The sequence below is a fragment of the Sipha flava genome, unplaced genomic scaffold (assembly GCF_003268045.1).
Source record: "Sipha flava isolate LNK unplaced genomic scaffold, YSA_version1 258_pilon_pilon, whole genome shotgun sequence".
NCBI lineage: Eukaryota > Metazoa > Arthropoda > Insecta > Hemiptera > Aphididae > Sipha > Sipha flava.
Window position 1 is genome coordinate 823,702 of NW_020272917.1, and position 13,996 is coordinate 837,697.

Sequence of the window (13,996 nt, forward strand, 5' to 3'; positions counted from 1 at the left end):
ATAATAACAAAAAAAGTATCTTTTGATTTCCAAAGTTAAAAACCCATCATACAGTATAAGTAAAAATAGAAATATACAAATTAAAGATCTTTAAAGTTATCACGTTAAATTAAATTAAATAATAAAAACAATCTTATATACTAACACAAGTTAATGTTTTGGAATAATAAATTTGTCAGAAGTGGTATAAAGAATTTCTTTTATGGTTTCTTGACAATCACAATATTCCTTAAAAGGTTTTTTAATACTATTGTGTAGAACCTCCAAATAATCATACAAGTATTGAATATATTCAAGACCGTCAGTATTTTTATTTCCGATTTCTAAAATTATTTTACGCAGTTTACTTTCATGTTCTTTTAAAGTGTCTTGATTAGTATGAGTAGTAAGCATTATAAGACTGTAAAAAATTATTATTAAACATATATATTAGGAAACATTAATTATGTTTATTAATTACTCTGAATGTTGCTGGGTTCTTAATACTTCATAAACTGGCCAGTTTTCTACACATGGTTTGCATTCACAACGAAAACAAAATTGATTTAAAAGCTTTTTTTGTCTTGATTCCTTTTTATGTGTAGCATACATTTTTCCATAGTTATCAAAAAGCTAAAAATAAATAGTATAAAAGAGTAATGAATTTGCATTTATTTGAATTGTCATAAACAACATTTAAAATAATTATAATAAAATTAGTTGAATATTTTAATGTTCTAAATAACTATTTTAAATATGCATATTGTATGTCAATAATTACCTGAGAGTTTTTAGAAATGGGTTGAATGGCTCTAAGGACTATAGTTCCATTATAGTTGTGCCTTACTACATTGGGATCACAATGATGATTCAACAAGCTTAAAACAGGCAATAACAAAGAAGCTACCGGCATAAACTCTTTTTGATTTGCGAGCCTCCATGTTTTTCTTTGAGGTTGTTGTGTTATACCATGAGCATTAGAAGAAACTATACATATGATATGAACCAACGATTCTCCAACAGTGCCTAGCTGATGGTCTGGTATTTTCAGTCCCACCAATGTCAAAAATGAAACCATAACAGCAGCATAACAGTTCCTCAAAAACATATCGCTTACTTTTCTTAACTTTTCATTTCCTTCCAACGTATAGGTAGAACAAAATTCATGAGACAAATATTTGCCATGAGCATTAAAACCTCTCATTATGGGATCAGTAGAATCAACATTCATGGCACGTACAGCATCAACATACTCGTTCAGTCCCATCTTAGTAACAGATGTCAAGAATATGATAAGTGACAGATGTTCCATGTGTTTCATACTAGGCCATCGACTAAGTGCCGTTAATAGTCTACATTCATATTTATGGATACTTTTATGAGATTTTGTTCGACAGGTTTCATCACAGTAAATTACCTATTGAACATTTAATAATAAATTTTATACTAAAGGAATAAATGTAAAAAAATTTCATAAAATATTAACTCTAAATAGATATGTAATATAATGATAAAATTAATATAAAATGTGATTTATATTATAGGTTAACTTAAGCATAATATTTTAATTCTACAGAATTGTTTTATTTATTTTAATAAATTAAACGGACTACCAGTATATTTATTTCAGTACATTCTTACCAAAGTACATTTTAAGCAAGGTATACCACTTAAGCAGCGTTTAAAACAATAATGGCAATTATGTTCAAATGATTCTTTTCTTAGTACACCAACATAAGGATTTTCAATGGCAAGAATATCTCCTGAAAATTTAAATAGAACCAAATTTAAAATTATTCTTCGATATTAAACATAAAATATTTATAAACAATAAAAATGAGATTAAAAATGTTCAACAGTATATATTTAATATATAACAAATAACTTAATAGTAAAATCAAGGGTAAGAAGTTGAAGCATCAAAAACTTAATAAAATAAGTATAAAAGGCGAACATGCACTATTTTTTTTTTAAATATGCCATTTAATTTGTAGTAAAATTATGAAAAATCTGTCAATAATAATTAATATATTTATGTTTTTGTTATCATCAGAACTATGTGGTCTTATGGTATCCAATTATGGGGCTCAGTCAAACCTTCCAACTTAAGAACCATCCAAGCTTTCCAACCAATATGTCTCCACTTCTGGTATATAAAATATTCTAACCTAAACAATGACCTTAAAATTCCAACTTTGTCTTAATTAATTAAATCACATTTCTGCTCATTCCATTCTAAACTAGCTCAACATACAAATCCACTAATCAATTGTCTTTCCTCTCTCGATAATCCTATCAACCCTCTAAGATAAAAACAGACCTGGCCAAGAGATTTATTAAAATAATTTATTGGGTGGTACTGCTGAGTGCCCTCCTATTCTGTTAAATCCTGTTATTGATAAAATGTATTATAAAAATTACTTAATGTGCCTATAGATTGTAATAATTTTATTTTTTTACCGATAAAAAATAAAATAAAAATGTTTTTATTATAACAAAACAAAATAATTTATTAAAATATTGTACAAGTACTACACTAAGTTTAAGTAAGTTTTTTTAAGGCATTTGATTTAAATTTAAGTTATTAAATGTATCTTGTTGGCTAATTGAAAATTCCCAATATTTGAAAAGGTGCAACTTAATATAAAAACAATTAGAAATTAGCAATATCAAGAAATATTTAAAATAAGCAAAATAAAAAAAAGGGTGCACAGTTGCATAGTTAAATATTTTCGGTTTCATTTATAAGTACCTGGATGAATATCAGATGAAGCAACTAAACATCTACCCATTGATTCTGAATATTTTAGATTGACATGTTTGGACAATGCTGGTATATTTTTATTTGGACCTCCTAATAATTTGATTCCAATTTTTTCATCTGCATTAATATTTATATCATTGGGTTCATCTAAAAACTTTTCCAATTCAATTTTAATATCTTGCATTTTTTTTTCAGGTAATAATGCAAATCCCAAATGAGATGAAAATTCCTATTGACATATAAATAATTATAATAATAAGAATGTCAACAATATTAATATAAGACATTATTATTTATGATATGTAAAGCTGTACATAATCAACAAATATACTTGCTTCAAATTTAGACTTAGCTTCAGATATTTTTCCCATATTTTTTAGACACTTAATTTCTCTTTCATATAATTTAAAGGACATTGAAGCAGGATAATTAGTAGCCAATGCATGGTGAATGTCACTTATACAATCATTGTATTCTTTTAAATAGTAGAGAGCAGCCGAACGATTTGCTAAGCCATATGCATAGTCTTCGCTGTCTGGTTTTGCAGTCATAACACTTAAATTGTACTCACGTAAAGCAGAAACATAGTCTTTGCTTTGAAATTTAACGTTTCCCATAGTTCGGATACTGCGAGCTTTTGAGTCGCTTTTGGGTTCTCTTCGTACACAACTGACCGGTAATTTTTTATATTTTTTGAGTAAATAGTATGTGTACAAAAATTTATCTTCGGCTGTATGTTTGTTTGCGAACCCTAGGTACAATTCGCCCATAGTTTCATTTTTCTGGAAGCACTCTGTATAAAACAAGTCATCGCCCATTTTCACCATATATTCCATCATAAACTTTACTTCATCAGTGTCACAGAACATTGTGTTGACGTTTTTTAAAACGACGACGTGAACTCTACACAATATTGTCCGAAATCGAGAGACGTGATACCTCAGCAGCGTGTGAATAGTACAGATTTAAAAAAAATGGATGAAAAGCCGAATACGATAATACTATGCGAGAGTTGAGGTTATTTTAATTCACTTTTTTTAATTATGAATTTAAAAAAAAAAAAAGGAAAATTTCCGAATTCTAATAACCGACGCGCATTGAGAACGTCTGGCGTTCCGAACGTGTGTAGAGAAATGTATTATTACCGGTCGGTAGCCAGTAGACGGGGGTAAGGGAATTGGGGAATACTCCGGCAGAGTCTAAAAATAGCTGCCTCTTGTAGAACATGTCAGGCTTCGTAGGCCGAAGCCGTCGCGAAACTCATGGTTTTTTTCTTCGATTTCGCGGTTTTTTCTTCACATTAGCGTTTATAGTTAACGTCTATCGTTTCTTCCACGGTTACCGCTGATCGCGTTATCAAGGACGTACAATCGTTGCCTCTCGTCCCCTTCACCGTGGATAGTGATAAGGTTAAAAACAGCAAACGCCGCGGAACGCCGAACAACTGTAAACGTTACCGAGTACTCGATTGAAGTACCATTGTATGTGGTTTTTTTTTGTATTTGCACTGTTGAGAAGAGATTTTTAATCGGTTCTCGTTCGAAAACACCGCTGGAGAACAATGGGGTCGTCCAAACATAAGAAAAAAGACAAAAAAAAACGCCATCATTCCAGCGATTCGTCTGACGGTGGCGGCGGCGACGCATCGTCCAAACACAGGAAAAGAAGACATCCGTCTAGCGATTTATCGGATGTGGACGTTGCCAATAAGCATAAAAAACACAAGAAACACCATAAGAAAAAAGAAAAGTCCAAAGACAGACACAAATATCATAGTTCTGGCAAGTTTTATTACCCCTCCTTAATTATTATCCATTTGTAAACTAGTTCGGTTGACATTTCATTGTTAGTTTTCATTGAGTATTCAGCGTACTGTTGCTATCTGTGTCTGTGTTGAATTGGTATTTATCATGATTATGGGTTCATTTTTCAAAAATTGAAAAAATTAACACTTGAATAAATTTCATTTTATTCCAATCGAGATTTTTTCTTTACTCTTTAATGTTTGTCCATCAACTGTTGTTGTCAAAACACTTATCTGTGATATCTGTGTTTTACAACTTAAATTGTTGCATGTAGTATGTTATTTTTGTTAAATAAAAAGAAAGGAATGATTCTCAACAATATCTAGGACTGTTGTTAACATTGATTTAGAACTCCATTGATATTGTTATTGTGTAGATTATTTTTAATTTCTCATAATGGTTTTCATTTTAAAATCGCATAGGTATAATTTAAACGTTTTATAAGTTCATATACTTAATACATGTTATTTGATATTTAATTATCATAATTATTATGATCATTTAATCCAGTATATATGCTTTTTAATAATTCATGTAGTAAAATAAGAAATGGGTAACATAATTTTGGTAAGTTTTTTCCTAAACATGCTTGAAGCAATATGTTATATTATTTTTATTTTAAATTTTATTAAATAATTTGCAAATAACCTATTTTATATTTTAGATGATGATGTTATTTTTGTACCACCGCCACCTAAAATATCTCGAAATGAAGTTAGAACTCCACCTCCTCCAAGCCTTACACCACCACCACCTCCTACCATATCATCATCATCTGATAGTCTTTCCATTGAAGAAACTAATAAAATCAGGGCTAAATTGGGTCTTAAACCATTGCAAATGGAAAACAAAGAAACTACTAAGAGTAGAGATGATGGATTAGAAGTTATTGCTGGTGATGAAGGAGAATTTGTTCATAAACCTGCATGTAACTATAAAGTTTATTTCATTAAATATTTCATATAAATTTTAATTTCTTGTAATTATTTAGTAAGTATAACAGAAAAGAATAAAAGTGATAAAATAAAAACAAGAATAGCTGAAAAAAAAGAAAAACGTTTGATTGAAAACAAAATTTTAAATGTGAAAAAGTTAGCTGACAGTGATTCAGAAGAAGATGCTATTAGTTGGGTTAACAAAACAAAAACAATTCAAGAAGAAATGGAAAAAGCAAAGAAAAAGGTATTAAAACTTTATTTTCTTAATAGTATTTAGAATTATTTTATTACTGCATTTGTTTTGGACTGATTTTTCAGCTATATTTTTATTTTGTCAAAAGGCCCAAGAATTGGAAGAAATGGATAATGTATTTGGTGTTGGTGATCTAATTGAAGAAAGTACGAGAAGTGAAATGAAGAATTTTTATTCTAGCAAACACTTGAAAGGATTGGAAGTTCAACATTCATTGGTATATTATATAACTAAGCAGAATATTTATATATAGTTTTTCTTTTATTATTATTTTTAATTTTTATTATTAATTTTAGGATGAATTTGTAGAAGGAAAAGAAATAATTTTGACATTACAAGATAAAGATGTTTTAGCCGAAGATGCAGATGTCTTGGTCAATGTTAATATGGTGGATAATGAATCATATAAACAAGTATAAAATAATTATATTTAATATTTAATAATCACAATTTATTGTTGTTATTAAAATAAAATAGATGATATTTTTTGTAATTATTTAGAATATTGACAGACGAAAGCAACGTCCAAATTATAGTGGTTATGATGAATTAGATGACATGGATATTGATAAACCAAGTGTGATCCTTGGAAAATATGATGAAGAAATTGAAGGATTAAAAAAAAAAAGCTTTAAACTGGGTATTCATAATTGTTATAAAATATATGTCATCTTATTTATATTCATTAATTCTTTTAGGTGTTGATGAATACAAAGTAAAACGAGATACTATAAAAGAGAAATTAAAAAAAAATTTAAATCAAGATACTTTAAATACGACTCAATTGAAACTTGCATCTGATTATTATAATGCTTCTGAGATGAGTGTTAAATTTAAAAAAGTCAAGGTATACTTCTTATATTTTTAATACTTAAATATTTATATAAAATAGTTATTTTTTTATTTAAAAAAAAAAATTAAGGGTTAATCCAATAACAGCAGACAAATTGGAAAAGTCTTTAAGGCTTGCAAATAATAAGGCCGAAGATAATGATGATGATGATATTGATGATGTTCTACTAGGTATTTTTTTTAATTTAAATGTTATACAAAAAAATAACAATACACAGAAATATTTATTTAACTTTCTGAGTTTCTAAAGAATTAGTATTATAGTTAATACAATAAGAAATTATATAATTCTTAAATTATATTATTAAAATATAAATATATGAACATTATTAGGTGATTCAATGGATGTTGATGAAATTAAAATGCAAAATGAAGAAGAAGATGATTTGGGATTGCAATTGGCATTAAAAAAAGCAAGAAAACTAAAGCAATTAGAAACAATTGGAAAAAAAACTGAATTAGCTAATTTATTAGTTGTAAGTCTGCTTTTTTTATATTTTGAACATTGAACATGTGTAATTATTTTTGTACTGGTTTCAAATTATATATTTAAGTATATCTATTGAAAACTTCACAAATAAATCTAATTAAATAGTCTTCAATATTCATATAAATTAATAGTGTTGCACAAAGATATATTTTCCATAATTTATATCAATGCTCTATCGTGATATAGAAAAACAATCAATATTATTATTGAAAAACGATATATTGATATAATTTAATAAACTGAAAGCAGTATAATATTAAATACAAAATTTATTTATGAATTTTTTTTTGTAATATAACATTAAAAACAAAATTTTCATTGTATAGAATTGATATTGATATTGAAATACATTCGATAAATGATTCGCTTTGATATTGGTAAAATTGGTCAAACATCAATATTGATATTATAGTATGATTGTTGTGCATCACTTTTAATTAATTCCATTTATTAATTTGGTGTAAACTATTAAATCTTTGTATTAGCTGAAATTGTAAAGGCGCGTCCAGATGGAGCAGCATAGTCGTGCGGCAAATATGCGTCCACACGGTGCGGTATTTATTTCCTGATTTGTTTTAAAGCTATAATAATAATAATAATAATATATTATTCATAAATAAAATAGAGTTGTGTAATTTTTAATGGACAACAAAGTACACGAGATCAGCAAGTAATCTATATTTTTGAATCTTAAAAAACATGAAATCAAAGATTTTTAAAAAATCATTATTGATCTTTGTATTTTTAAAAACAGAATCCTCAGTATCAACATTTTGATAGAATAAAAATTGTTTTTTCTGGAGATTACTACAAAAATCAGTTTTACATTAGTGAAAAAAGTTTGTTCTGTTACTAATTACTTATTTACTATAATTTAAATACCTACATAAAAAATAAGTATTGATGCTGCGTGGTTTTTCTGAAAATATGTCCACACACGCGCGGCATAGGTGAGCGGCACAAGCTGTGCGGCATCAAAAAAAGGCCCAGGAAAATGTATTCATGTATTCACACTCATGCCGCGCAGCAAAAACTGCTCCATCTGGACGCGCCTTAATATTAACTATACATTTTTTTTTCAAGAAATTTAAATTTTATTAATATAGCATAAATTTAAAATTTAAAACCTAAGTGTAATATACTAATAATTAATATATCTTTTTACTATTCCTTGTAAGACAATGCTTTTTAGTAATTTATATATTAGTTATTTATAAAAGCATTTTCTATTGCTATCTTTTATCTTAATCTTTTCACCATATTTCATGTATATCCACTTATCCTATATTAGTATTTTTTAAGATTTCATATCTTTAGTTAAAAGTTTGTCAAAACAGTAATAAAAATACTTTATAATCCTTGTATAGTCCTTTACTATTTATTTTGTGTATTTATTTTATTAGTAAATAAAATTTGTTGAAATAAATTATGTATAAAAATAATTTTTAAAAAAAAACATGAATAAATATTAAATTAAGTATCAATGGTACAGTTAATTATTGTTTACATAATTAATTAAAGTTTCACTATTTCCTATAGTATTATATATATAGTATTCCTTAGTATCCTATAGTATTCATTTTGTAATTAATGTCATATTTTAGAAAACTGAGTATAATGAGAATGCACTTGGAGCAATTGTATTGAACTCTACTGCAGAGTTTTGTAGAACTCTTGGAGATATACCAACTTATGGTAAAGCTGGAAACAGAGAAGAAGAAGAAGATGAATCATTAATGGTATAGGTACTATAATTTTATTTGTACAATAAATTAAGTGTTATATTTTTATTTAGGACTATGACAAAAATTATATTAAACAAGAAAATTCAGTTGATTCTGATGGGTCTAATGATGGATGGAGAGAAGTGGAAATGGGTATATTAAATTTTTATTAGTTTAAGAACATATTTTTATTTAAATTATATTATATTTCAGAGAAAAAATTGATAGACTTAAAAACAATTGATAGTAAGCCAATTTTAGAACCAGAACCTGACTTAGGTAAAGGCGTAGCTGGTGCATTGAGATTGGCTATGAGTAAGGGATATATTGAAAAAGAAGAAAATGCTCGACCGTCTGCTTCACGATTTGCTCATTTACAAGCAAAAAATTATTCTATTGAAGATAAAACATTTTTGTATGTTACAATTAATACGAGTATAATATGTATTTTATTGATTTTCTCATATCATTTTGAAATTTCTTTAATACTTTTATATTGTTAAATTTATGAATTAATTTAATTTCTTTTTGGTTTTGTTCATTGTTTTAAGTATGTTTGATTTAGGGCTGAAGATGATAAATTGAGTAGGAGAGATAGATATAGTGGCCCTACTGTAGAATTCAGGGAAAAAGATAGTTATAAACCAAATATAAAACTTGATTATATTGATGATGATGGCCATTTATTGAGCGAAAAAGAAGCATTCCGGTATGCAGTTAACTTACTGAGATTGTTTGTTGAGTAATAATTAATAATAATATTTATTTTCTAGGTATTTATCACATAAATTTCATGGCAAAGGCCCTGGTAAAAATAAAATAGAAAAACGTATAAAGAAAGCTGAACAAGAAGCAGTAATTATAAATTATTTCAATTTATTATAATTAGTTTATTGATTCCAATTATGTAAAAATATAAATATAATTTTTTAGTTAATGAAACAAATGAGCTCAACTGATACTCCACTTGGTACTTTAAATATGTTGCAATCCAAACAAAAACAAACACAATCCCCTTACATAGTTTTGAGTGGAACTAAGTCAGCTCATCAAAACCATGGGTAAGTAGAGTAAAATCTTATTTTATAAAATTTAATTTAATTTTTTATTTTTTATTTTACAGAGGTTCTATTTCGAAAACAAAAATCGGTTGAGATTTGTAACAATTTGCTAATTTTTAACATTTTATTGCTAAATATGTATAACAACGGACAATTTTTTTTTATTATTTGATAACTGATAATTACAAAATGTATTTAATAATAGTAATTAAATTATACACATGATTGTTTCTTATTATGTTATTTACATTAGCTATTGAAATATTTTATAGGAAACATTAAAATATAGTCTATGTATAATAATAATATGCATTTCTGTTTTTGTATTTAGTATATCTTGATGTTTTATGTTTAATAGATTCATATATTTGTCATTTCTGATGAAAGTAATTAATATTCAGCATCAATTTTAGAATCTTCACTTAAACCTGTTCGAGAACTTAAGGATTTTCACTCTGTCGAGTTGGTACCATATATATCAGTTCCTAGAGCATAAGGCGGTTTACTCTTTGTCATAAAGAAGTAAATTCCCCTGTCGCTGTAAAATAAAATTAGTATTTATTTTATCTATATATTTTTAAACATATAATGACATGATATGGATAAGATATATATATAGATTATATTTATATATGTTACCGGAAATATGGATAATCCGGTAATTTGCAAAATGCCAAGGCATTATATAAAATGCCAAAAATCACTCGTCAATATATATAGTACAAACTGTGCCTAGGATTTATGTATAATGCCAAATGTAGAGTAGGCAATATGATAAAAATAAACAAAATTGGGATAGCCTATTATCAACGGATTTACTACCGTTCATCATAAATGTTCTTACACGATTTAACACAATTAAGATTAAGATTCTTTTATTACTATAATTGTAAATCTGAGGTACAATATTGAACGTACTAATAATTTTAAAACTATATCTTCATTTTCATGTCTTGTTACGGTGTTGCAACTATGGATATGATTTCTATGAAGTCAAATTTTTATAACAAACTACAAATTTTTTTTTAAAAATTTGGCCACTAATACTAGTTTTATAACTGATGAACAGTATTATGACTTGATTAAAATTCATTCCACAAAAATTGGTCAAGGATTTTTCTAATGTATTTGTAAGTCCAAGTGTCAAAATAAAAAATGTATTTGCCTTAAAAATAAAATTTTATGTTCTTCAAAATGTCACTTTTCTTCAACATGTTATAATAAGTAAATAGTATTTTAAGTAAAATATTTTTATAATAATTATAATATAATAATAGCTTAAAATTAAATTTTGTATGTAATTTGAGTAATAATGTATAATAATATATATAAGAATCTTTATGTAATATAACAAAATATTTTGTACTTTGCCTAAAAAAAAAATTGGCATTTTGCATTATGTCTAGGTATTTTATAAATTACTTAGGTTATATGTAAAATAATATTGAATATTATATTTTTTATTTACATTGCCTAAAATGGGTCGGCAATTTGCATAATGCCTAAGTATTTTGCAAAATACCTACCTAAATTATCCATATTGCCGGTAATATATATATATATAAAATATCTTCTTCATTATTCTAATAATAAAGTTGTATGTTTAGCTGTAAATAATATATGCGAATTAAATTTAGAATTCAGCAAAAATAAACAACCAATATTAACATTATGTAGTTTTTTCAGTCCATTAATTTCCAATTAACAGGTGCACTATATGTTTGTACGCTCTCCAAGAACCTAAAAATGCAATCAGTTTTTCAAACTGTTTCTTGTTATCGGAAACAATTCTAATGTTCTTCATTGATCTCCAACCTCTTTAATTTCTTACAGTCTTTATAATAATAGACAAATATTTTCTAATCCCATTTTTCTGAGGTAGTGTCAATGGACATTAATTCATGAATCACGCATGTCATTATACTTTTTATTAATTACGCCGTACAGATTTACTTATTGTATGATCTTATACAATGGAAAAAATTAAAATAAAAGTCAACATCCTGTATGGTATGCTACTTACTTTTCGTTTACATGTTCGCCCATTTCAACTAACGGGGACGTTTTGCTCACATTACATAACGATGTGATCTTGAACAATGAGTAGCTGAAACATTTGAGTGCCAAGAACTTTGTTTGGCTCTCTATTGACTCTGTAAAATATTCTACGGCCCGTACGTGGCAACACGACGTGTCTGTTCATGTGCAATGCAGAATGATCGCCAATTGCATGTACAACACAAAATATTATTATACACAACAACAATGGGCGGTATCACGTAGTTGTGACAAGTGTTGATGTGTCCTACGTGCAGAGCTTAAAGTGGCCAAAATCCGAAAGGGAGGGGAGCAGAATCAGCCTAAGGTTTTTCGACGTCCTGGACAATTTTTATTTACGATATCCTATTCTAAAGTTAATTTTTAGGAGAGGATGGGGTAATATAAACATTTATTTCTTAACGATAAACCCGTGTTTTTATTAAAAAAAACGAGGTTGGATCGACCTCAGTTATCTTAACAAAATATAAAAATTATAAAATTAAAATGTTCTGAAATATTACAAGTCATATTTATAATCGATATTAATACGTTCATTATCGTTTACATACATTAACAATAAGTATTTAATTATAAGTTAAAAAATATATTAAATTAAATTTAAATTTATTTTGCTAGCCTTTTCTTATGCAAAACCAGACAGTACATTTTTTAATTCAAGATTTTTTATCTTTCTTTTTCAATAGAAATTGTAGCGAAATCACTTAACCTTTCATGGTTCATAGAAGATCTCAAATAATTGTTTATAATTTTTAATTTGGAAAGGCTTTGTTCACCTGATGCGACCGATACAGGTATTGTTAAAATAATTCGGAGTGCTACAGCTACGTTTGGTATAAAACTGTAACACTTCCCAGTGGACATATGATTCGAATAAATCGATTTGGTTCATTTAAAATTTGTCGCCCTAGGCAGCTGCCTTTTTCGCTACCGCGTTGGGCTGGCCCTAGGAGGGGGAGAAGACTATGGGTTTTTATATTGTTTTGGCAATCATACACGTCTGCCGTTTCGAACATTCTGTGTGATCTCCATACAACCATCAATTAGTCGTAACGTGAAATTAATATTTAATACGATTTATAGTTCGTAAGAAATTGTTTCTCCATTACATCAGCAATACGAATTACGAATAATACGAAATATAAATTAGGGTCTGACGTTTTGTCACCACATCACTGGTTGGGCGCGGCCATTTTAAGCTCTGCGCACATGTAAAATAATATTACTTTTGCCGCAGCCGGGCTGAAGGGCGCCGTTGTTGGCGTAAAAGTCCACGTGTCCCAATGGCAAGTATTTACCCTTCATACCCGCATTGGTGTGCAACACGTCCACGAACAGCGCGTCAGATTTGTCCAACACATCGTTGCCAACAAAACCCGGGTTGAACAATGGGGACGCAGGGTCCAGACCTGTAGCGAATGTAGATTGTAGTTAGTTGGCTGGACAGTACTTTGGTATATATTCATAATATCATAATTTAGTGACGTATTTCAAAGGGGGTTCCGTGTTACCTGCTCACATTTCTCACATTTATTAGTTTCGTTAAAGGAGTAAACTAATTATAACTCGTTCACCTGATTTTTCGATTGCTTAACAATCGAATCATACTAAATCCGTCTGCTGTAAATTTTTATATTAATAGCGATCCATGGTGTAGCATTGTGGGGGTGGACACAATCTCTATCAATCGTATATTTATTTAATAACAACGCTGGGGAAGTGGTGATATATTTTAAGATCACGTGGTTTTCGGAAGAAGAGAAACGATCCTAGGAGCAGTGCCCAGGGGCGGATTGGCAATTATTTTTGGCCTAGGAAATATGAAACCAACCGGCCCATGAATTGCAAATTAAACTATTTTACCCCTCCTCCCTCAAAAAAAAAAAAAAAATAAAAAAAATATGCTTTATTTTGCATCAATTTCAAAATTTGTTTAGTTTCACCTCTAAATTAGTAAAATCTACAATAACTTTACTATAATCATAGCTATAATAGTTTTCGGTAAGTTAGATGGTTAATCAGTTCCAACTTGAACTTGAAGTTTGATCTTAAAGCATCTTTAAATATATATT

The 13,996-nt window shown here is 28.0% G+C and overlaps 3 protein-coding genes across 3 annotated transcripts in view; 1 reads left to right on the forward strand and 2 right to left on the reverse strand.

The window, feature by feature from the left end:
• Nucleotides 1–19: 19 nt before the first annotated feature.
• Nucleotides 20–4,036, reverse strand: LOC112684826 (SET and MYND domain-containing protein 4-like). The gene is made up of 6 exons (XM_025556521.1): nt 3,079–4,036; nt 2,732–2,972; nt 1,621–1,742; nt 761–1,396; nt 461–612; nt 20–400 (listed from the first exon to the last, which is right to left on the reverse strand). Exons 1-6 carry the CDS (start codon nt 3,610–3,612, stop codon nt 151–153), a joined length of 1,935 nt encoding a protein of 644 aa, XP_025412306.1. The 5' UTR covers nt 3,613–4,036; the 3' UTR covers nt 20–150.
• Nucleotides 4,037–4,176: 140 nt separating this feature from the next.
• LOC112684825 (U4/U6.U5 tri-snRNP-associated protein 1) lies at nt 4,177–10,050 on the forward strand. Its single transcript, XM_025556520.1, has 16 exons — nt 4,177–4,524; nt 5,213–5,476; nt 5,540–5,730; nt 5,828–5,956; nt 6,036–6,152; nt 6,241–6,379; nt 6,438–6,586; nt 6,648–6,762; nt 6,925–7,067; nt 8,686–8,820; nt 8,877–8,958; nt 9,019–9,220; nt 9,371–9,514; nt 9,579–9,660; nt 9,739–9,866; nt 9,929–10,050. Exons 1-16 carry the CDS (start codon nt 4,305–4,307, stop codon nt 9,957–9,959), a joined length of 2,271 nt encoding a protein of 756 aa, XP_025412305.1. The 5' UTR covers nt 4,177–4,304; the 3' UTR covers nt 9,960–10,050.
• A 137-nt stretch (nt 10,051–10,187) lies between these two features.
• Nucleotides 10,188–13,996, reverse strand: part of LOC112684909 (pancreatic triacylglycerol lipase-like) — a 69,698-nt gene continuing 65,889 nt past the window's right edge. Inside the window, exons 5-7 of the mRNA XM_025556642.1 lie at nt 13,151–13,333; nt 11,890–12,061; nt 10,188–10,404 (exon numbers count right to left, since the gene is read on the reverse strand). Of these exons, the coding sequence (XP_025412427.1) occupies nt 10,317–10,404; nt 11,890–12,061; nt 13,151–13,333 (443 nt within the window). The 3' untranslated portion in view covers nt 10,188–10,316. The remainder of the gene's footprint in view (nt 10,405–11,889; nt 12,062–13,150; nt 13,334–13,996) is intronic.

Coding starts and splice junctions, on each gene's coding strand:
- LOC112684825 (XM_025556520.1), top strand. CDS start 4,305: ATGGGGTCGTCCAAACATAAGAAAAAAGACAAAAAAAAACGCCATCAT. Junction 6,587..6,647: donor TTAAATTTAAAAAAGTCAAG/GTATACTTCTTA, acceptor TTTTTTATTTAA/AAAAAAAAATTAAGGGTTAA. Junction 8,821..8,876: donor AAGAAGATGAATCATTAATG/GTATAGGTACTA, acceptor ATTTTTATTTAG/GACTATGACAAAAATTATAT.
- LOC112684826 (XM_025556521.1), bottom strand. CDS start 3,612: ATGTTCTGTGACACTGATGAAGTAAAGTTTATGATGGAATATATGGTG. Junction 1,743..2,731: donor TTCATCTGATATTCATCCAG/GTACTTATAAAT, acceptor TTAAATTTTCAG/GAGATATTCTTGCCATTGAA. Junction 613..760: donor CCATTTCTAAAAACTCTCAG/GTAATTATTGAC, acceptor ATTTATTTTTAG/CTTTTTGATAACTATGGAAA.